Here is a 16,401-nt window from a genome sequence, read left to right as displayed (position 1 = left end):
GCCTATTAAACTATACTGTTTTTCTAAATAAACATTCTCTGTCATGGTATTCTACAAACACAGGATAGCTTGGGTTATCATAAGCCCATTTAGAGGGCGAGGAGAAGACCTACAACAGCTATATGAATTTATCATTTCTATAATTTCCTCCAGTGCTACTGTCAAATTGGGTAGGTACAGGAAATGAAAGATGTAACATATAGAAAGGACTCCACTCTGAATGGTGCTTTGCCTGAGAGGAGTTAAATATTGCAGTAGTAAATCTAGCATGCTTGTACATGGATTAAGAATTGATTTGGTTAAGAATCAATTTGATTAAGAATCTTTGTTAACAACTGGGAGGATAAAAACACACTTGCGGCACCCCACAAACACCATTTCAGAGAAAGAGGGCAGTCAATAGGTCAGCATGACAAAAATACCTCCTACTTAAGTTACAGAAATTTAGGAGACTAAAGAAAGAAAGAGGAAGTGTGGGTAAGAATAAAACCTGAACACAAGAGTTGAGAAGAAAGTTTCAGTATTAAAAAAATGCAGGTGGGTAAACTGAAAGACATAAGATTGGCATAAAAGTCCTAAGTACAACAGTGAGATAAACAACTTAAAAAAATATTGTCAGAAGGTTTACAAACCAAGCAACAGACAAGCAATTGTGTTACATTGTCTGGTTTTTTTTTGTTTGTTTGTTTGTTTTTAACACTTTCCATTAGTTAGAGTTTGTGAAAACATGATTTCAGGATAACCAGTAAACAAAATATCCTTTCATCCTTTTGAGGTGATCCTTAAAACTAACATCCTGGATCACTCCCTTAAGTGTTTACACATGAGAAAACTGGATTGTTTTCTTTGAGCAAGAACACTATTTGTGAGGTTTTCGCATCATTCCCCATATGAGAGTTTTGCAAAGCACTGAAGAGACTGAAAACAACAACAAAAAACCACACACACCATTCTTATCAAAAATATATGCTTGAGACAGCAAGCAGTACATACGCAAAAGTTTAAATATAAAGATTATAACACTCTTATTTCTATTACAAAATCATTAGCGATAATTCTTAAAACATAGTTTGTTTCCCCACTGAAACACTTCAAGCTTGGTGATCTCTGTCTTTTCCACGCCGCATAAACTAGGTCTGTTGGAATTGGGATGGGGAGTGGACTGACTGTGTAGTGCGGGTTAGCATCAACGCCTTCAGACCATCTTTCAACCGTACTCACAAAACATTCAGCAGCATCATCCATGATGCCCAGCTGGAACCGTTGCTCATCCTGAAACGTCTTCGCAAGAGCAGTGCGCAGGGCATCAGAAGGCAGTACCTTCTCACTGCTACATTGAAACTGGTTGAAGATACCCTAATAAGAACACCAAAAAATAGTTGTCACTGTATTTTTCAAACACATGACCAATAAGTTATTTGAAAAGAAACAAGAAATCTTGAACTCACTTTGATTAAGCAACACACGTTTGTATTGTACAGGGACTACAAGAGACAATACTAGGAGTTTCTCCTTGGAAACCATATCTATCTTTGTGGTGTTTCCCTTCCTTTCATTTCGAAGGGCACATATGCAAAGAACTACGGGTTGGGAGCCTAGGGGCAAATTTTCCTCTATGTTCATCACCCTTGGACCTTCTCCCAAAGCAAATACAACAGACATCAAAACATCCACACTTTTTATTCTTATTTCTTCCTCTTGATTCTTTCATTCCACACCAATGGCTTTCTTATACATAACTTCTATTTTCCTCTCAGTCAACTTTTTCCAAACTTCTCAGCCCACCCACAATATGTTGCTTGTAATCCTGCAGGAATTTACTTTCCAGTAAATTCTTACCCAAGTGAGTAAGAATCAGATGATGCCTGGGTCAGCACACAGGAGGAGAAAAGGCACGACCTGAATAGCAGCTCCAGTGTGTGGCCAGCTGTTCTCTTGCTGCCATACACCTGCATTTTCATACCTGTAACTCGCAGCTCATCTGGGTAATCACTTGCAAGGACAAGTGGTTTAATAGAGATGCATTAGCAGCTGAAATGCAGGTCATACACAAAGTCCAGCACATATTCCCAACTGACTAAAATCCCACTTTTATTGTGTGCGTGTGTAATCTCCAAGAGATCTTCTGAACAGTTATTTCATTTTTGTTTCACCATCCTAAAAGAACAGAAAGATTCTCTATGCAATATCCTCAGTTTAAGTAAAAAAAAATTCTAGCCCTTATTTTCAGACAATTCTTACTCTTACAACACACTATTCCTTCTACCTCATTTCATATGACAAGCAAATATTTTCAGAGTCAGTATCAAAATTCTGCATCTATTTCCCTATAAAATTTCCCTCAGGACTTCCCTGAAGACTGCAGAAAAAGACTGCTCTTACTCCAGTAAAAAGAAAAATAATCTTCAATTATACACTACTTGGCTTTTCTGCCTTCTAAACAAATCAAACAAAAATGAGAAAGTTAGCCTCAAACCAGTTTGAGGATTTATTTTTCTCTCAAATCGATCACAAGAATCTGTAGCGATGTTCATTCCTGTGGGATTTCCCTAAATTACTGAAAGCTTCTCCCCAACATACTGAGAACTAACATTCATTGGAAATAAACCTCAACCTTTTTCTCCTTTAACTAACTATTTGTATTTGTTTCTTATCAGAAAGTGAATAGTAAACTGTGAGAAGGTTTGCCACGCTCTGCCACCTCATCTGCTTTGAAAAAGCTGAAAAAGTGCAGAACACGTCAGTCATTGCACAGCCCAAACAAACCAACCTCGGTGTCTGCTCCATCTCTGGCTGTAGAAATCACAGAATTTATAGCACTGACATAAAGATAAAACCCACGTCTCTCTTTACTGCTTCTTATTTTTTTAATTTTATTTTGGCAGTGCTTATGGTGCTTATTCATAGGTGAGGGACCATTGTGCTGAAGACTGTTGCTCTTCTAATACTGCATTTATTAGTGGAAAATGAAATTGGAAAATGGTAATAAAGAGAAGGCTATGAGGCAATGAAGTCTCACACTTCATGTGTTACAGACAATTCCTTTCCTCAGCTACCTTTCATATATACATACATATACAAAAATGGGAAGAATGACAAAGTCTCTGTCCGTAACAATCCTGACTCCAATTTCTGTCACACTGATAAGAGCAAGTTTCACCTTTCCTTAAGGAATTTTCTCATTTCAGTGGACCTCAAAAACAGTGAAAAATAGTTCCATCCTACTGGAACACTTTTCATTAAGCAATTTAAAAGCACTTGAAAATATTCATGACTGTGCTTTAGAAACACATTCATTCTGTTTATCATCAGTCTCACTTCACAGAACTGGAAACTGATGCACTTGTCTAGTGGCTGGCACGCAACCTAACTGCTGGGAGCTGATGGACAGTACCCGTTTGCTCCAATGAGAGATCTGAAATAGCTCTGAACACTTGGCAGGGGGAGAATCAGCCCAGGCTTCTAACAAGGGAAAAGCATAAACCAACAAGCAAGCAGACTAAAATCATCTTTGAGAAAATAATGCATACTCTACTTTTACCTGCAACGTACCCTGTAGTTAACACAGAGATTCAGTAAAGAGAATGTGATCCTGATGCTTATAAGCAACTGTTTTAGAGTTATTCCACAAGATCCTGCAGTTTTACTTTTTGTGGTGTTTTTTTTTCACTGCAAAATTGCAGCCTTCACGATTAAAAATAAAGATTATAAAAACAAAGACTTTCATTAAATACAATAGCAGAAAATTGTGAAATCTGTTACCACCACCAGAGAACAGAAATAATTCAGTAACAAAGAATGCTGTAAAGAATTTTAATATGTAAAACCAAGCAGCAGAAGTTCACAATACGATATAGAAGAATGTCTTTCATGATTTGTAATGACATAGAACACAATGGTATAGTCTTCTTCAAATTTTGAGGACTAAAATATTTTTTAAAACAGTGAGTAATTGAGCATTTTATTCTAATAAAGATCAAATCTTACTGTACCATTGCACAGCAGTTTAAAACACTTTGAAACACAGCACAGCAGCTTGTAGGAAGCCCTAAATGCACCTGCAATGGAGTCAAACTCACTTTGAGCACAAGGTTTGGTGGGTTTGTGTTTTTTTTTTCTTGTTTGTTTTCTGCTTGGAGAGGTGCAGAGGGAGACAGGGGAGTTGTTTCCCTTTGTTTTCATTTCTCAAGATAGGCTCTTCGCTCCCCTTTTCTTCAGAACAGGTCAGTCTTGTCTCAGCCTTAGATGGACAGGTGTGTCATTTCCTGATGTTTCATCATTTTAAGTTAATTAAGTTGGATCTCTCTCCTTAACTTCAGATCTTGCCCTCGAGTTACACTGTTAACCGCTTATATTTGCTCCATATACAGTCTGGGTGCAGACCAGGAAAGCACTGCTGGTCCTCCTACAGAAGTTTGGATGACACCTCTTCTTCAAGTGCTTCTGGAACTTAATGATAGCTTCATATATAAAACATTCAAACTTAATTCTCTTTCAAAAACTTCTTTGCCTGATAGCGAAAACCCCACTAGCATATTCACTGCACTGAAGTTCTCTTGCAATGGCTACATTCCAATACAGCTGAGAGTATCCTTTGCAGCCACAATATGAAGAAACACCACTAAATGCCTTAGCTTATTCATAAGTTTTTCCTATTTTTACTATTTTTCATTAAAACAAATCAAGTCATCAGAACTGAAAGAGAAAAATATACTGGCTTAAATAGAACATGAACAATTCGTAATATTGAATTAACAGCAGTTCGTTGATTTTTATACTGATGATCTGTTCTTGGCATGAGACAAGCCAATACAGAAGAGCATGAGAAAGGGATGTGTCAGCCAAGAAGTTTGCATTCTAGTAACATTGCGTTCCTGACATCTCTATAAAGAAAAGAAAAAAAAAAGATGCCTGTGTCTCTCCATATTTCCTTCGCTACAGATCTGCAAAGGTCTGGAAAGGACAGCGCAGACAGCAGAATTGGGAAGCACAACTGTTCCTTACAGAAATAAATTGCTGAAGCCCATCTAGTTGCATCTGGTCCATGCCCAAGTACTAAGTCAAGATCAACTATATTCTTCACATAGCTGATCTTAGGCCAGCTTGCTGTCAGATGCATCCAAATCTGGAAATTCCTTAACCATTCCAGGCAATCTATTCTAGGGCCTCACTTGATTTATTGCCATTCAAAAGGCTTTTTTTCTGGTTTCTAACTGGAAGCTTCTTGTCCTTTTTACTACAGCTTTGGGCTGCTGGAACCTGTCTGAACAAGGGCTTGCAAAGTCAGTGTTCTCCCAGAATCACCTCCTCCACTTTGGGAAGTATGGGGATCAATGCCAACTTTCTAAAGCTTCAAAGGAGAACAACTTATGGCTTGAGATAAGGAACACAATATTATGGAAAGGCTGAAATTAAAACTTGCCTTTCTGTTTATGACTGCTTGAAATTCACATGCAAGATCATAAAACGAGTTGTGCTTCATTTGGTTAGAAAACAAGACAGTAATTAGTCTTCAAGATAATCCATGGGATTGAAGTTTCAGACTTATTTTTAAAGTTGTGAAGCTGAAATACCTGTGAATCCTGCCACCTCCCCCCATTCTAAGAGATCTGCACCAAATCATCTCTAACAGTGCTTGCAATCCACTGTATCCCTATGAAAAAAAGTATTCAATTTGGGGGTACACTGACATCTGCACTATGTATCTGACCAGACTAATGGAACAAAACCTCCACTTGATGCACATGTACAAGTGACTTTTTAATCCAGCACGCAGAAGCAGCCTGGTGTAAAAATAAATTGATGACTGAAGACAAGAGGCAACAGCTACTGAATCAGATCAGTGTCCATGCACTGTAAATTTGAGTCCTGTCCTTGGCAGCCTTCTGAGAATCAATTATTCTCTTCCAGCATTGAGCAGAAGTTACTTCTGGATGTGGACAGCATTCCAGATCTAGCAGCATGCATTTGTTTCAAAGAAAAAAACACATTCTCTCCAAATGCTTTAGTATTGCCTATGGTAAGTTTCTGCGTTTTAGCAAAAGTTACAAATATTAACAAATATTAACATGGCCAATCCTTATCTCATTGCTCAACATATCAATATTATTCTTGCTCTAACTCAATTGAAAGTTCTTTGTTTTAAATTTTTTTTGTCTACAATACCTAACCTCACATGTAGAGCATCACTCTCCTCCTGCTCAGTACAGCAACCTGTTTCAATAGAAATTCTGGCTGCTAAACCCACTCTTCTCCCATCCAACCACATCAACTTCCACCTACGTTATTTTCACTAGCTCAGACTTCTTCCTCATTGTTTCCTTATATTTGCCTTCAAGAGCGCAAATAATTCTGAGCCTATTTGTCTCTGGATCACTTTCTAAACCTCCAAGTCTATCAACCTAGACCTCCTTTTATTCCTTTCTTTTACAGTTTTTTCTACATTTTTACTCACACCATGTCTATTCTACATTTTTACTCACACCATGCCCTAAATATTAACATACCACCCCCCAGTATGGACTGCAAAGTCATGCATCCCCTGGCTACTAATAAGATCAAATAAAAAATATACTTTCATCAAGTTTTGTTTAAGAGGACGCCAGGAAAAGCCACCCAAGTCACAGAGTATTCACAATAACTAGGTGACAATTGACGAAGATTTAAAAAAACTGCTTAAGATAAAAATAAGCAATCATTACTGGAAGTATTTCCTATATTTCTGATAGTGTTGTAGCCCAAGATATACTAAAAAAGCACAAAAGAAGAGTACAAGATTTTTGCAGCCAACTTATTATTGTCTCAACCATGTCATGAACTTTTCAAAACAAATCCTTCAAAATAGGTGCCTAATCAGACCCATGAATTACTGCAATTCCAATTCTTTAAGCATTCTAATATCCTATTGTTCTCAGTTTTCACCTCTGAAAACAATCGTTTCTAAGCAGAAAATTCATATTCTTCCTGTTTTTGTTGCATGACAGAATTCCAAAAAGAACAGCCCTGTTGGAATTTATCAATCAATAGAGCATTCTTTCTTGCAAACTACAAAAAACACTCTGTCCTATATCCTGGCACTATAGAGCTCCCAGCACAATCCCTGGAAGGAGAACAAACTCTGTAGCATGCTCAGCACAGTGGACGGATTTCCCCCTTCCTGCCCCCTTCCAGCTGTAATGAACAAACACCGCAGCAAAGTAATGTTCTAGAAAAAGGAAAACAAAACAGAACACAGCAGATTTCAACATTAATAATAAATTAAAAAGCTGTTCCAGTGTTACAGCAGGCAAACCACACAGCGGTAAGAACAGCTAGCGTACTAAACAAACAACCTTGAATAACACCACAACATCTCAAGGAACAGTGTGTGGGATTCCAGTACAGTCTCTGCAGCTCTTCCTTGTATTTTACATCTGTAGATGCAATGTTCCTTCAAAATGGCCAACAAACGAATGTCTGGAATGATTTCAAGGCTCACTTTGTAGTACCAAACAGCCAGGTAGCTTAGCAAGTTTTAAAATTACTTCAAGAATTTATGCAGTAGATGTCTTCAATGTGGCACAAAACTAAAATGGGATTTGATATCCAATAACAAATATCACTGTCCTGTGATCCCTCATTTTATAAAGTAAATTAAAATCACAAATAATATTTATGGGGCTAGCTGAGCATTTACAGTAAATATTGTGCATGACATCAGAATCCCTAGAAATAGCTGCAGCAAGCCAAGCAAGCACAAAAAAAATAACTTCTTTAGTGTTATTCAAAGGCTAAATTTAGCCTGGTGAAGACTGTCTTCCTCTGAAGTCAACGGGAAGAGTGTCTCCTTCAGAGCAATCATTCCAATCGCGGAAGGAGCACAAACCCCCTCTGACCAACACAGAAGGTATCCTGCGAAGGCAAACGGAGAGGAGGAGTGGCAAGTAGACTATTTTCCCCAGGTCCTGACCCCTTCACAAGCTAGGCTGGAATCAGAACATGCCAGCATGCTTTGGAGAAAAGCAAATGCATCCTACTCCATCCTTGCTCGCTCTGGCCAGCATCTCCGGCAGTTCCACCTGACAGCATGCAAGGCTAGTTACCTCTCCCCAGACCCTAATGGGACATTCGCGCATGGTATAGAGATCCAAATTCTTGGCTTCCCACTGGATCCAGCCATATCTTCTCCCTCATCTTAGCAAAGCCTAAGGCAAGATTCAAGAGAAACAGGGCGTCAAAGAGCTGGAGGCTAAGCTGACATTACCCTGGCAGGACAACAGTTAGAGGCTTCCAGAGCAGACAAGAACAGCGGGGCATGGGAAGAGATGAGCAAGGATGGGAAGGGCTGATCCTGCTGCAGCAGGACACAAAACACTCCTGGTGATGCCTGCAGTAATAGGCGCGTATTACACACATTATCCCATTTGTCACATACAAGTTTACACATACTGCGTGTGCCAGGCAGCGTTGACATTTTCAGGAGAAAAAGAGAACAGTGAGAACCACTTATCCAGAGGGCAGCAGAGGACAAGTAAGTACTTTTCAACAGCCTTTTGGGATTTTTTGTTTTTCATGTACTGCTTTTTGTTTTTCATGTACTGCTTTGCTTAAGGAGTTTACGAAGATGAATGCAATCATCTGGGGCTATCCCTGGCACATCCCTTTGTTACTTAGTATCCCCACGTTTTCAGTTGCATGCTTGTGAGACAAGCAACATTTCTGGTATTAGTGGAGGTTTCATTGTTCTGTAGTTGTTTTCTTTGCTTGCTGGAGGGAGGGCTACATCCCCAATTTCAAATCAAGTTAAGTAACACTCTTTATTACACACCTTTATAATATTCCAATTGGTAACACTGATTATCAGGGAAAATTATCAAATACTTATGTACAAGTATCAACATTTTACACAATTTAATTACAGTGGAAACTTGACATTACTCAGAGAGAAACAAAACTGTGAGATGCTAATAAACATACAGGAACCAGGAGTAAGACAGTTCTGTGACTTCTTACAAGCAGATTTCTGCACATTTTTTTCCCTTGTATAGTTTTACAGTAAGTATCTGTAAACATTCTGAGGGTTATAGAATAGACTTGGGTAGAACACTGGTATTTCCCATAAAGAACAGAAAGCAGGTAGAAAACATTATAATTTTGGTTTGGATTAAAGCCTGTTGGTATTCATTTTTTTTCTTTGTCAAGTACTCATTACTGCCCACATTCAGAAGTACTTGTCCAGATGATTGTTGATGCATTTCTTCAAAATTTTTCATTGTACACTGAGTTTTGTGAGCTATTACAATTCCACACGCAGCCAGATTTAAGTTGTCTAAAATGTGCAAAACACCTTCAGGATTTAGCACAATGCAAGGGCTTTGCTGAAAACTTAGCGTTGTAACACCTTGTGGCTGAAGATGGCATTGGTAGGAACTTCAGAAAGGAAACAAACCAAAGTCCTCAAAGATGCTTGTGAGCAAGAAGAGAGAGCAGCATTTTTTTCAAAGGCTGCATAATTTAAAAGTAGGCATATGGCTGCTGGCATGCGATTTGTGAATTCTACCACTCTACCTGTCACTTAGAAGTTTATAATGACGTACTTTTGCTGTCTTGCTGAAATGTGCAGTAAGAATTTTATCAACAAAACTAAACACTCTCTGACCCAATGCGTGCTTTTAATACATATTCCAGAGATTCTGCCACCTTCCAGTCTTACGGAAGCGCTTTGCCCTTTTGTACTGGTACTGCTAATCCAGAAGCATCTTGTTTCACAGTTCACCTTTCTGTACCAGCTAGATAAATAAATGTTCATACTCTCCTCTTTCACATGGCTTTTTTTTCCCCTCCTTTTTCAGTGCTCTCATGTCGATTAAGACTTCAGCTACTATCTCTATTAGCCCAAGCAACTCCACCTCAGAGTTCACTTGACTTTCAGTCAAATGGCAGAACCTGTCGGACTTTTGCTATCTCCTTGCCATATCCTGCTGTTAGGTTAAACACCAGAATAGCAAAAACTTACATAGACGATCATTTCCCAAATCCTCTTCTTTCTGCCCTCAGCTACCAAAGAATGCCAGCAATCACCTGGCAATACTTGAGGAAGTGATCCAAAAACGAGCTTCAAATCATTTATCCCACTGCACTTCATGAACTCAAACCAGATCATGTCTGTCTTGGCCATTTCACTACAAGGAAGAGTATATACTCAATACCTATCTTTTGTCTGCATAGCTGTATTTCTCACTTTGGATGTGCTATCCTGCTCCTTACTTACCACAACATCCTCTTCTGAAGATACCACTGTAAATATCATCCTGTCTCTTCATTTCAATAGATGCGTTGATATAGATTCCCCTCCAAAAGGAAATTACTTATCTCTTTCATGCCTTAAGAGTCTCCTCTTTGCTGTTCTTTTGCAATGGAAAATCCCTTCAGAACAATCAAAAACCTTCCTGGCTAACTCATTTCAAGTCTGTCTCTCACCTTCACAGTCACTTATAAGGAACAAGACAGCTGTTATAGTACATCACCTGTGAACTTCAAATGATCTTAATTTAAACCTTGCACTCTCTATTTTGCCATATGGTAAGACATGCTGTCTCTTTTTCATTTCTGCACACAGAATTCATAGCACAATAAATTCTCCCACAATGAATTTAAATATTTACTTAAATTTTACCACCCGTTTGTGATCAAAGAAAATGTTTCAGTACCAATTTCAGAGAGAGAAATCACTGCTCAGGAACATCAAAGGTAGTTTTTTCATCCTGTTTTGATTATGTCTGTTTCTCTCACCAGGTAAGAGGCAGCACTGGGTTTACAGAATTTAAGGAAGAGAACACAAACCAAACCAAACCAACAGAAGCACTAAAAATTAATGGGTAGAAACGAAGGGAGATGTAGGAAGTACACAACAGTACTTCGAATCAGAACTATTATCTATATCTGACTGTCCATGCAGCATATGTGACAGCTACTGTATCAGCATCTAAAACCAGAATTGAAGTTTTCTAAAACAGAGACCACAAAGAGTTGCGCCTTTTGATGCAGACATCAATATTTACAGTAGAAAATACCTTTTAGTCTTACATAATCAACAGCTTTGAACAGAAAGGCCTTCCATGCTGACATTTAAAGCAGCTCTAAAGGAAAGATAAATTCTGAAGAGCATATTAACCATATGCAATAAAATATATATAAACCAAATGACAAATTAGAAAAAAGCACAAAGAAAATAGATGTTTTACTGCCTGAAGTGATAATTTCAAACAGAGGCTCATGATGATCCACACTTCACTGATGAGAGTCCTTTTTATCTGTAACTTCACCTACAGTATTTTCACAATGTAGTGGAACACACTTTAACAACAGCACTATGAGTATCAGCACCCAGCCACTAACCAGATTTACCTTTGCTCTCACCGATTTCCAGATGCATGTTAATTAAATATTGGTGATATGTTACACTTTTTTTTTTTAATAAACGAAATTTATTTCCAACCTTTACCTTGAGAGCACAGAAGATGCAAGAATCACCCATACACTTGTGCGTCGTGATTTGTCGGAAACTGCGGCGAAAAATGTCCAGGTGCCAGAGAACCTGAAACACAAAGAGGAACACAAATGATTTTATGAATATGCTGCATAAAGCTTTGACTAAAAATGCATGTTAAATAATTCTGAAGCACATTAGTGTTAACGAATGTCACTTTTAACACAGTGTGCCTCTTAGCTATCTGCAAGCTGGTATTTTCACCTTTCTTTCTCAAGAACTGTAGCACTTGGGAATTAATTTAGAGCAGGACATACTTGTCAATTTCTTTTCACGTGCTTTTAGACTAAAGACACGCTGCTTTGCCTGTGTGGCATTGCCAGCTCCAACTGCAGGTGCCCTGACTGCTCCCTGGTGCTTGGGCCACATTGAGCAGTTGCATGGCCACACTGCGAACCTCAGCAGAGGTGTCAGAAGCCCCAGCAGCCATGCAGGTAAGCTCCTTGCACTTCACTCCTCCTCCCTATCAGCCTCAATGTTCTGAGCAGAAAGGCCACATGTCAGAAGGAGCACACCAGCAGTGCATATCTGCACAAGATCTTGAAAGTCAAAACAATAAATTACTAAAATCCTCTGTGCTCATTATTATCGTTACTAAGTGCTTTTACATCCTGTGATGACTGGTGGATTTCTAACCCTAAGTAGTATGGGTAGTTATTGTGGTAACTGATCACAGCACATAAAAACAAGCAGGCTTCGTACGCCCTTCTAGCACCAGCGCAAGGCAAAGTTTGCTGTGATAGCACCAAGCTTTATCACTGTTTTACCACCAAACCTGTGCAACCATCTAAATTTCCACATGTACAGCAGCGACACTACTGATCTGAGGTGCTTCACAGTCAGCTCTTCGTGGTTGCTGCTAGCTCTTTCAACTTCAGCTAACAGCAACTGGGCTCTCCTGCAAGCCCTGCCCTCAGTACCAACAGCCTGGCAGGGGCAGAGGCTTGTGTTGAAAGAAGCCCTGACCGTCTGTGCCAGGCTCCAGACGGAACGGGAAGGTTGAGGCTGGCATGTGACTGACTAAACACTTCGTTAGCATGAGCAGAGGGACCAAACAGCTAATTCTGATTAACTGGTCCAGTACAATGCACTAGAAAAATGTACTGTTCTACAAAAAATTGTACTGCTTTCGAAAAGTGTTGCTAGCTTTAACAATTTGTTAACTAAACCATAGCACCCAAATGTTACCTTCAACTGTATTATGAAATCAATCCATTTAGTGAATATTTAATCTGTCAACTTTCCCAAACTTTCTGAGTTGTGAGGGGTATGTTTATACTCAAACTCTCCCAATACTTAAGGGCCTGGGAGGCAATGTAAACCTTTGAAGCATCTGATCACATACAACATTCCTGAAGAGCTACTACAGACTTCACAAAAAGAAAAAATAATACATTTAGGAACGAGCCCAATTTTTCAATGTAATTGCCTCTGTAGTTTATCTTGAATGTTTATAGAAATACTTAATAGTAAGGAGCAACAACATTCAAGAGTCTCTCAGACTCGCACAACGTTAAAAAAATAAGATGAAAAATAGAAGTATATATTATTACAAAATGATAATCATCTTTTTTCTGTTTTATTTGTATTCGGCTTTAACTATAAATATTTCTGGTGTACTATCTCTCTTGAGCTTCAGAAGGAAACAGCTTCTGTAGCACACTACAGGCCAGGTCGCACACTTCGCTATTTTATGTACGCTGTGTGGCTGCCATTAGGCTCCACTTAGTTCTGACATAGGCTTAATAACTCAATGTTAGGAGGCAGCCAGTGATTACACCTTACAGCTTCACAGAACAATACAGCACATCACTGGAAACTCCACTTTTCTTGTGAGCACTTTCCTTTGTACCCAGTCCTGTATTTCCTGGCATATTAAGCTGTTTGAGGGTCACGAGAGTTTCCATTTGTATTTGTATCACCAGGGTACCTTGAAGCCTGAAGCTAGCTGAGAAGCTAATTTTTCCCATGGAAAAAGACAGTGACGCAGTCTGTACTACACAAACAAGCCATAGGAAGGGAAGGAGCCTGAAGTGGAGAAAGGGATTGAAACCCTTCAGCTAGAAGGGCCGAAACTCAAACATACATTCCAAATATGCAAACAGTGACAACAGAAGCAGAGCAGCCACTCCACCACATTTTGACAAAGGAAAATTATTTTTTTCTAAATCAAAAGGTAAGTACTCAAACATCTAAACTAAACTACAAATTAGCAATTAAAAAGAAAACTGGACTGCGTAAAAATATCCTGTACAAATATCATCAACCCTTGAACTTGTTTGGATCACCAAAAATTACTTTAAGGAGTAGACATACTGAAACCTATGCAATATTCTCCTATTTTAAAATAAATTTTCTACACATTCTCACCTTTGGTTGATATATTACAAGTTTGCACAGAAATGACTCTGTGTACTACGTGATTGTGCAAACACTGTTAATTTCACCAAGAAAAACTGAAAATTACCAGAGCTGTTCTGTAACACAACTAATCTGCATTTCCCAACTTAGCTTTCTTCTACCTAGACTCACAAACAATTACATAGTCAAGCCTGGCTGTACGCATTGCACAGCACAGAAAATATTGCAATAGACAGAAAGAGATGACAAAACCACTTTGCATTCTGTGATCTTACCTGTAGTGCGCTATTCAGGAAGCAACTGTTCTGTCCCGGTTCATTGCTCAGACCTTTACTGGGTGCTATTGAGGTTGTATTTCGTGGAGTAAACATCCCCTGGACATTCCCCCGACCCACAGAAAAGTAACTTCTCTTCCAAGACATCTTCCAGTTTTAGCTGTAGAACATGTAGGTTTTGGCTGGTACAGTGTTTTACTTGATAAGATCTTCCCTTTCTTTCACCAAAATTCAGAACTGGAACAACATCCAATATTCTATAATTTATGGTTTAAATGGAATTTATCTTTTCTTCAGCACAGAAGCAGTTTGTTTCTTTTAAATCCAGCCCAGGATGCTATTCTTCATTTGATGCTTATGTATACTAAACCCTCTTTTACAAGAAGCCATGTACAAAGTTTGCAGAGGGAAGGATTCCATTGTCTTTCAAGTTCATCTGTTATGCTGTTTCTCTCTTTTCCAAGTGGGTAGTAACTTCAAGGAACAAATGGCAGATTAAAGAGGTCCCTGAATCAAGAGGAGAAAAACAACAGCTACCTCCCACCCCCCTCCACCCTCCCCCCAAAAAGCACTTTTTCTAATTCTTTTATAATCCTCCCACAGAAGATGGGAAAAATCCAATTAGTAAGAGAGCACTGAAACCAAAACCATAACAAAGTCTTTGTAGCCCCCATTCAGTTACTTCTGTCTTGGGTGATGAAAGAGACATTATCCTCACAGCAACTCCAGAACTTGAGAGCGACGAGCTTTAGAGTAGCGAGGAGCCTGATACAGTTCTCTAATTCTGAGTGCGATCTTTAGAAGTTCCTCCTCCTGATCCTCCTTTTGCAATCGGAATGCCCAGCCGTGCCAGAAAGCTTGAGAGAGAAAAATAATCGAAGGCTTGCGTCATTTAATTATTCTCTTGGTTTTGTGGTGTTCTGCCAAGACCAGTGTTGCCTCACCTCCCACAATACACTGAATCTTCTGAGACAAAGCAAAAAATATAAGTCCTCCTCCACCCAAAAAATAAAATAACAAGGAAAAGAACGCAGATTTATGAGTAAAGTATGTTAGAGCAAGAGGGCTGAACTATGTCAGTAGAGTTAAGAAGGAAGTTAGATTTAAGAAGAGAGAAAACATTCACACAAACATCATGCTAGTGTTTATACATATCCTTTGCAATCCTTAAATATTACATATCTTTAAGATCTTAGTATTTCAAATAGTAGTGGGAGGATTTTGTGAATAGATGTTAATATACTGTCCATACTAGAATTGGAATTTTCCACCGATGTTAGAACACTGAGATGAAGACAAGTCTCCGCACTGACTCAGAAGACCAGAGCTGTGTTCAGAACAAAATACTCTCCATGATTTATTAACCATAGACAGTGATTTTTATTTATATATATATATATATATATATATATATGCACACACACACACAAGTTGCTTAACCGAGGTACACTGAATACACAATGTCTTCCAAGACACACTGATGCTTATAAAGAAATAAGCATCATTCAATAGAAATTGCTCTTCCTACCCTAAGCTCACTTTTGCCCTTGTCTTGCAGGGAATATAAAAAAAGAATTTGTTCTAAAAAAATCCTATAAACGAACTGCAAGAATTTATGGTAATTTAAAAAAAAAACTTCTTGAAAGAGTATCCCACCTCTTTCCCACCTCTATTTACTTTACAGCCAATAGTGTAGCATTTTTATGGGACACTGCCAATGAGGTTTAGGATTACACCATTATTGATAACAGAACAACAATTGAATATACCTAGCATGAACAAGACAGCTCTATTCCACATGTTCTGAAGTAATCGCACCACAAAATAAGTGCATGCAAAATTTGTGCATCAGCAAAAATTAACTAAGAGTATAACTCCTTACAGAGATATCCTGGGTATCTGTGAAGGCACATTTTTCACCTTCACCACAATGATAAGTCATCCATCTTCTGTCAAAACACAGAATTTCCTTAACATCCACGGATGTCTTACAGTAGCCTAACCCACTCCCTTCTAGTAATATTTTGTTTGTACTTGTATTAAGCAAATTCTACAAATATTAATGAAGTCTCAGTGTTGCTGTAAGGCAGGCAAACATCTACATACAGATGAATACTCTTCCCAGTCGCCAATATGCCATGCAAAATTTTCAGATGTGCTTGCAAGCCTGCAGACACAGTCCATTATCATGCCAGTCGTGCAACATTCCTGAGCACTGAACATATACAGGTTTCATTT

General features: G+C 38.6%; 1 protein-coding gene across 8 annotated transcripts in view; it reads right to left on the bottom strand.

The window, feature by feature from the left end:
- USP54 (ubiquitin specific peptidase 54) overlaps window positions 1-16,401 on the bottom strand; it is a 101,385-nt gene that overhangs the window by 36,970 nt on the left and 48,014 nt on the right. For 7 of the 8 annotated variants that reach the window (XM_035537131.2, XM_035537130.2, XM_050711918.1 and 4 more), the window contains 3 exons: window positions 14,164-15,020; window positions 11,483-11,575; window positions 1,222-1,356 (listed from right to left, as the gene is read on the bottom strand). In XM_035537131.2, the coding sequence (XP_035393024.1) occupies window positions 1,222-1,356; window positions 11,483-11,575; window positions 14,164-14,310 (375 nt within the window). In that variant the 5' untranslated portion in view covers window positions 14,311-15,020. The remainder of the gene's footprint in view (window positions 1-1,221; window positions 1,357-11,482; window positions 11,576-14,163; window positions 15,021-16,401) is intronic. The other variant, XM_050711919.1, reaches the window with a different exon arrangement.

This window comes from Cygnus atratus, chromosome 7 (assembly GCF_013377495.2).
Source record: "Cygnus atratus isolate AKBS03 ecotype Queensland, Australia chromosome 7, CAtr_DNAZoo_HiC_assembly, whole genome shotgun sequence".
Taxonomy (NCBI): domain Eukaryota; kingdom Metazoa; phylum Chordata; class Aves; order Anseriformes; family Anatidae; genus Cygnus; species Cygnus atratus.
This window is presented reverse-complemented; position numbering and strand designations above follow the sequence as displayed.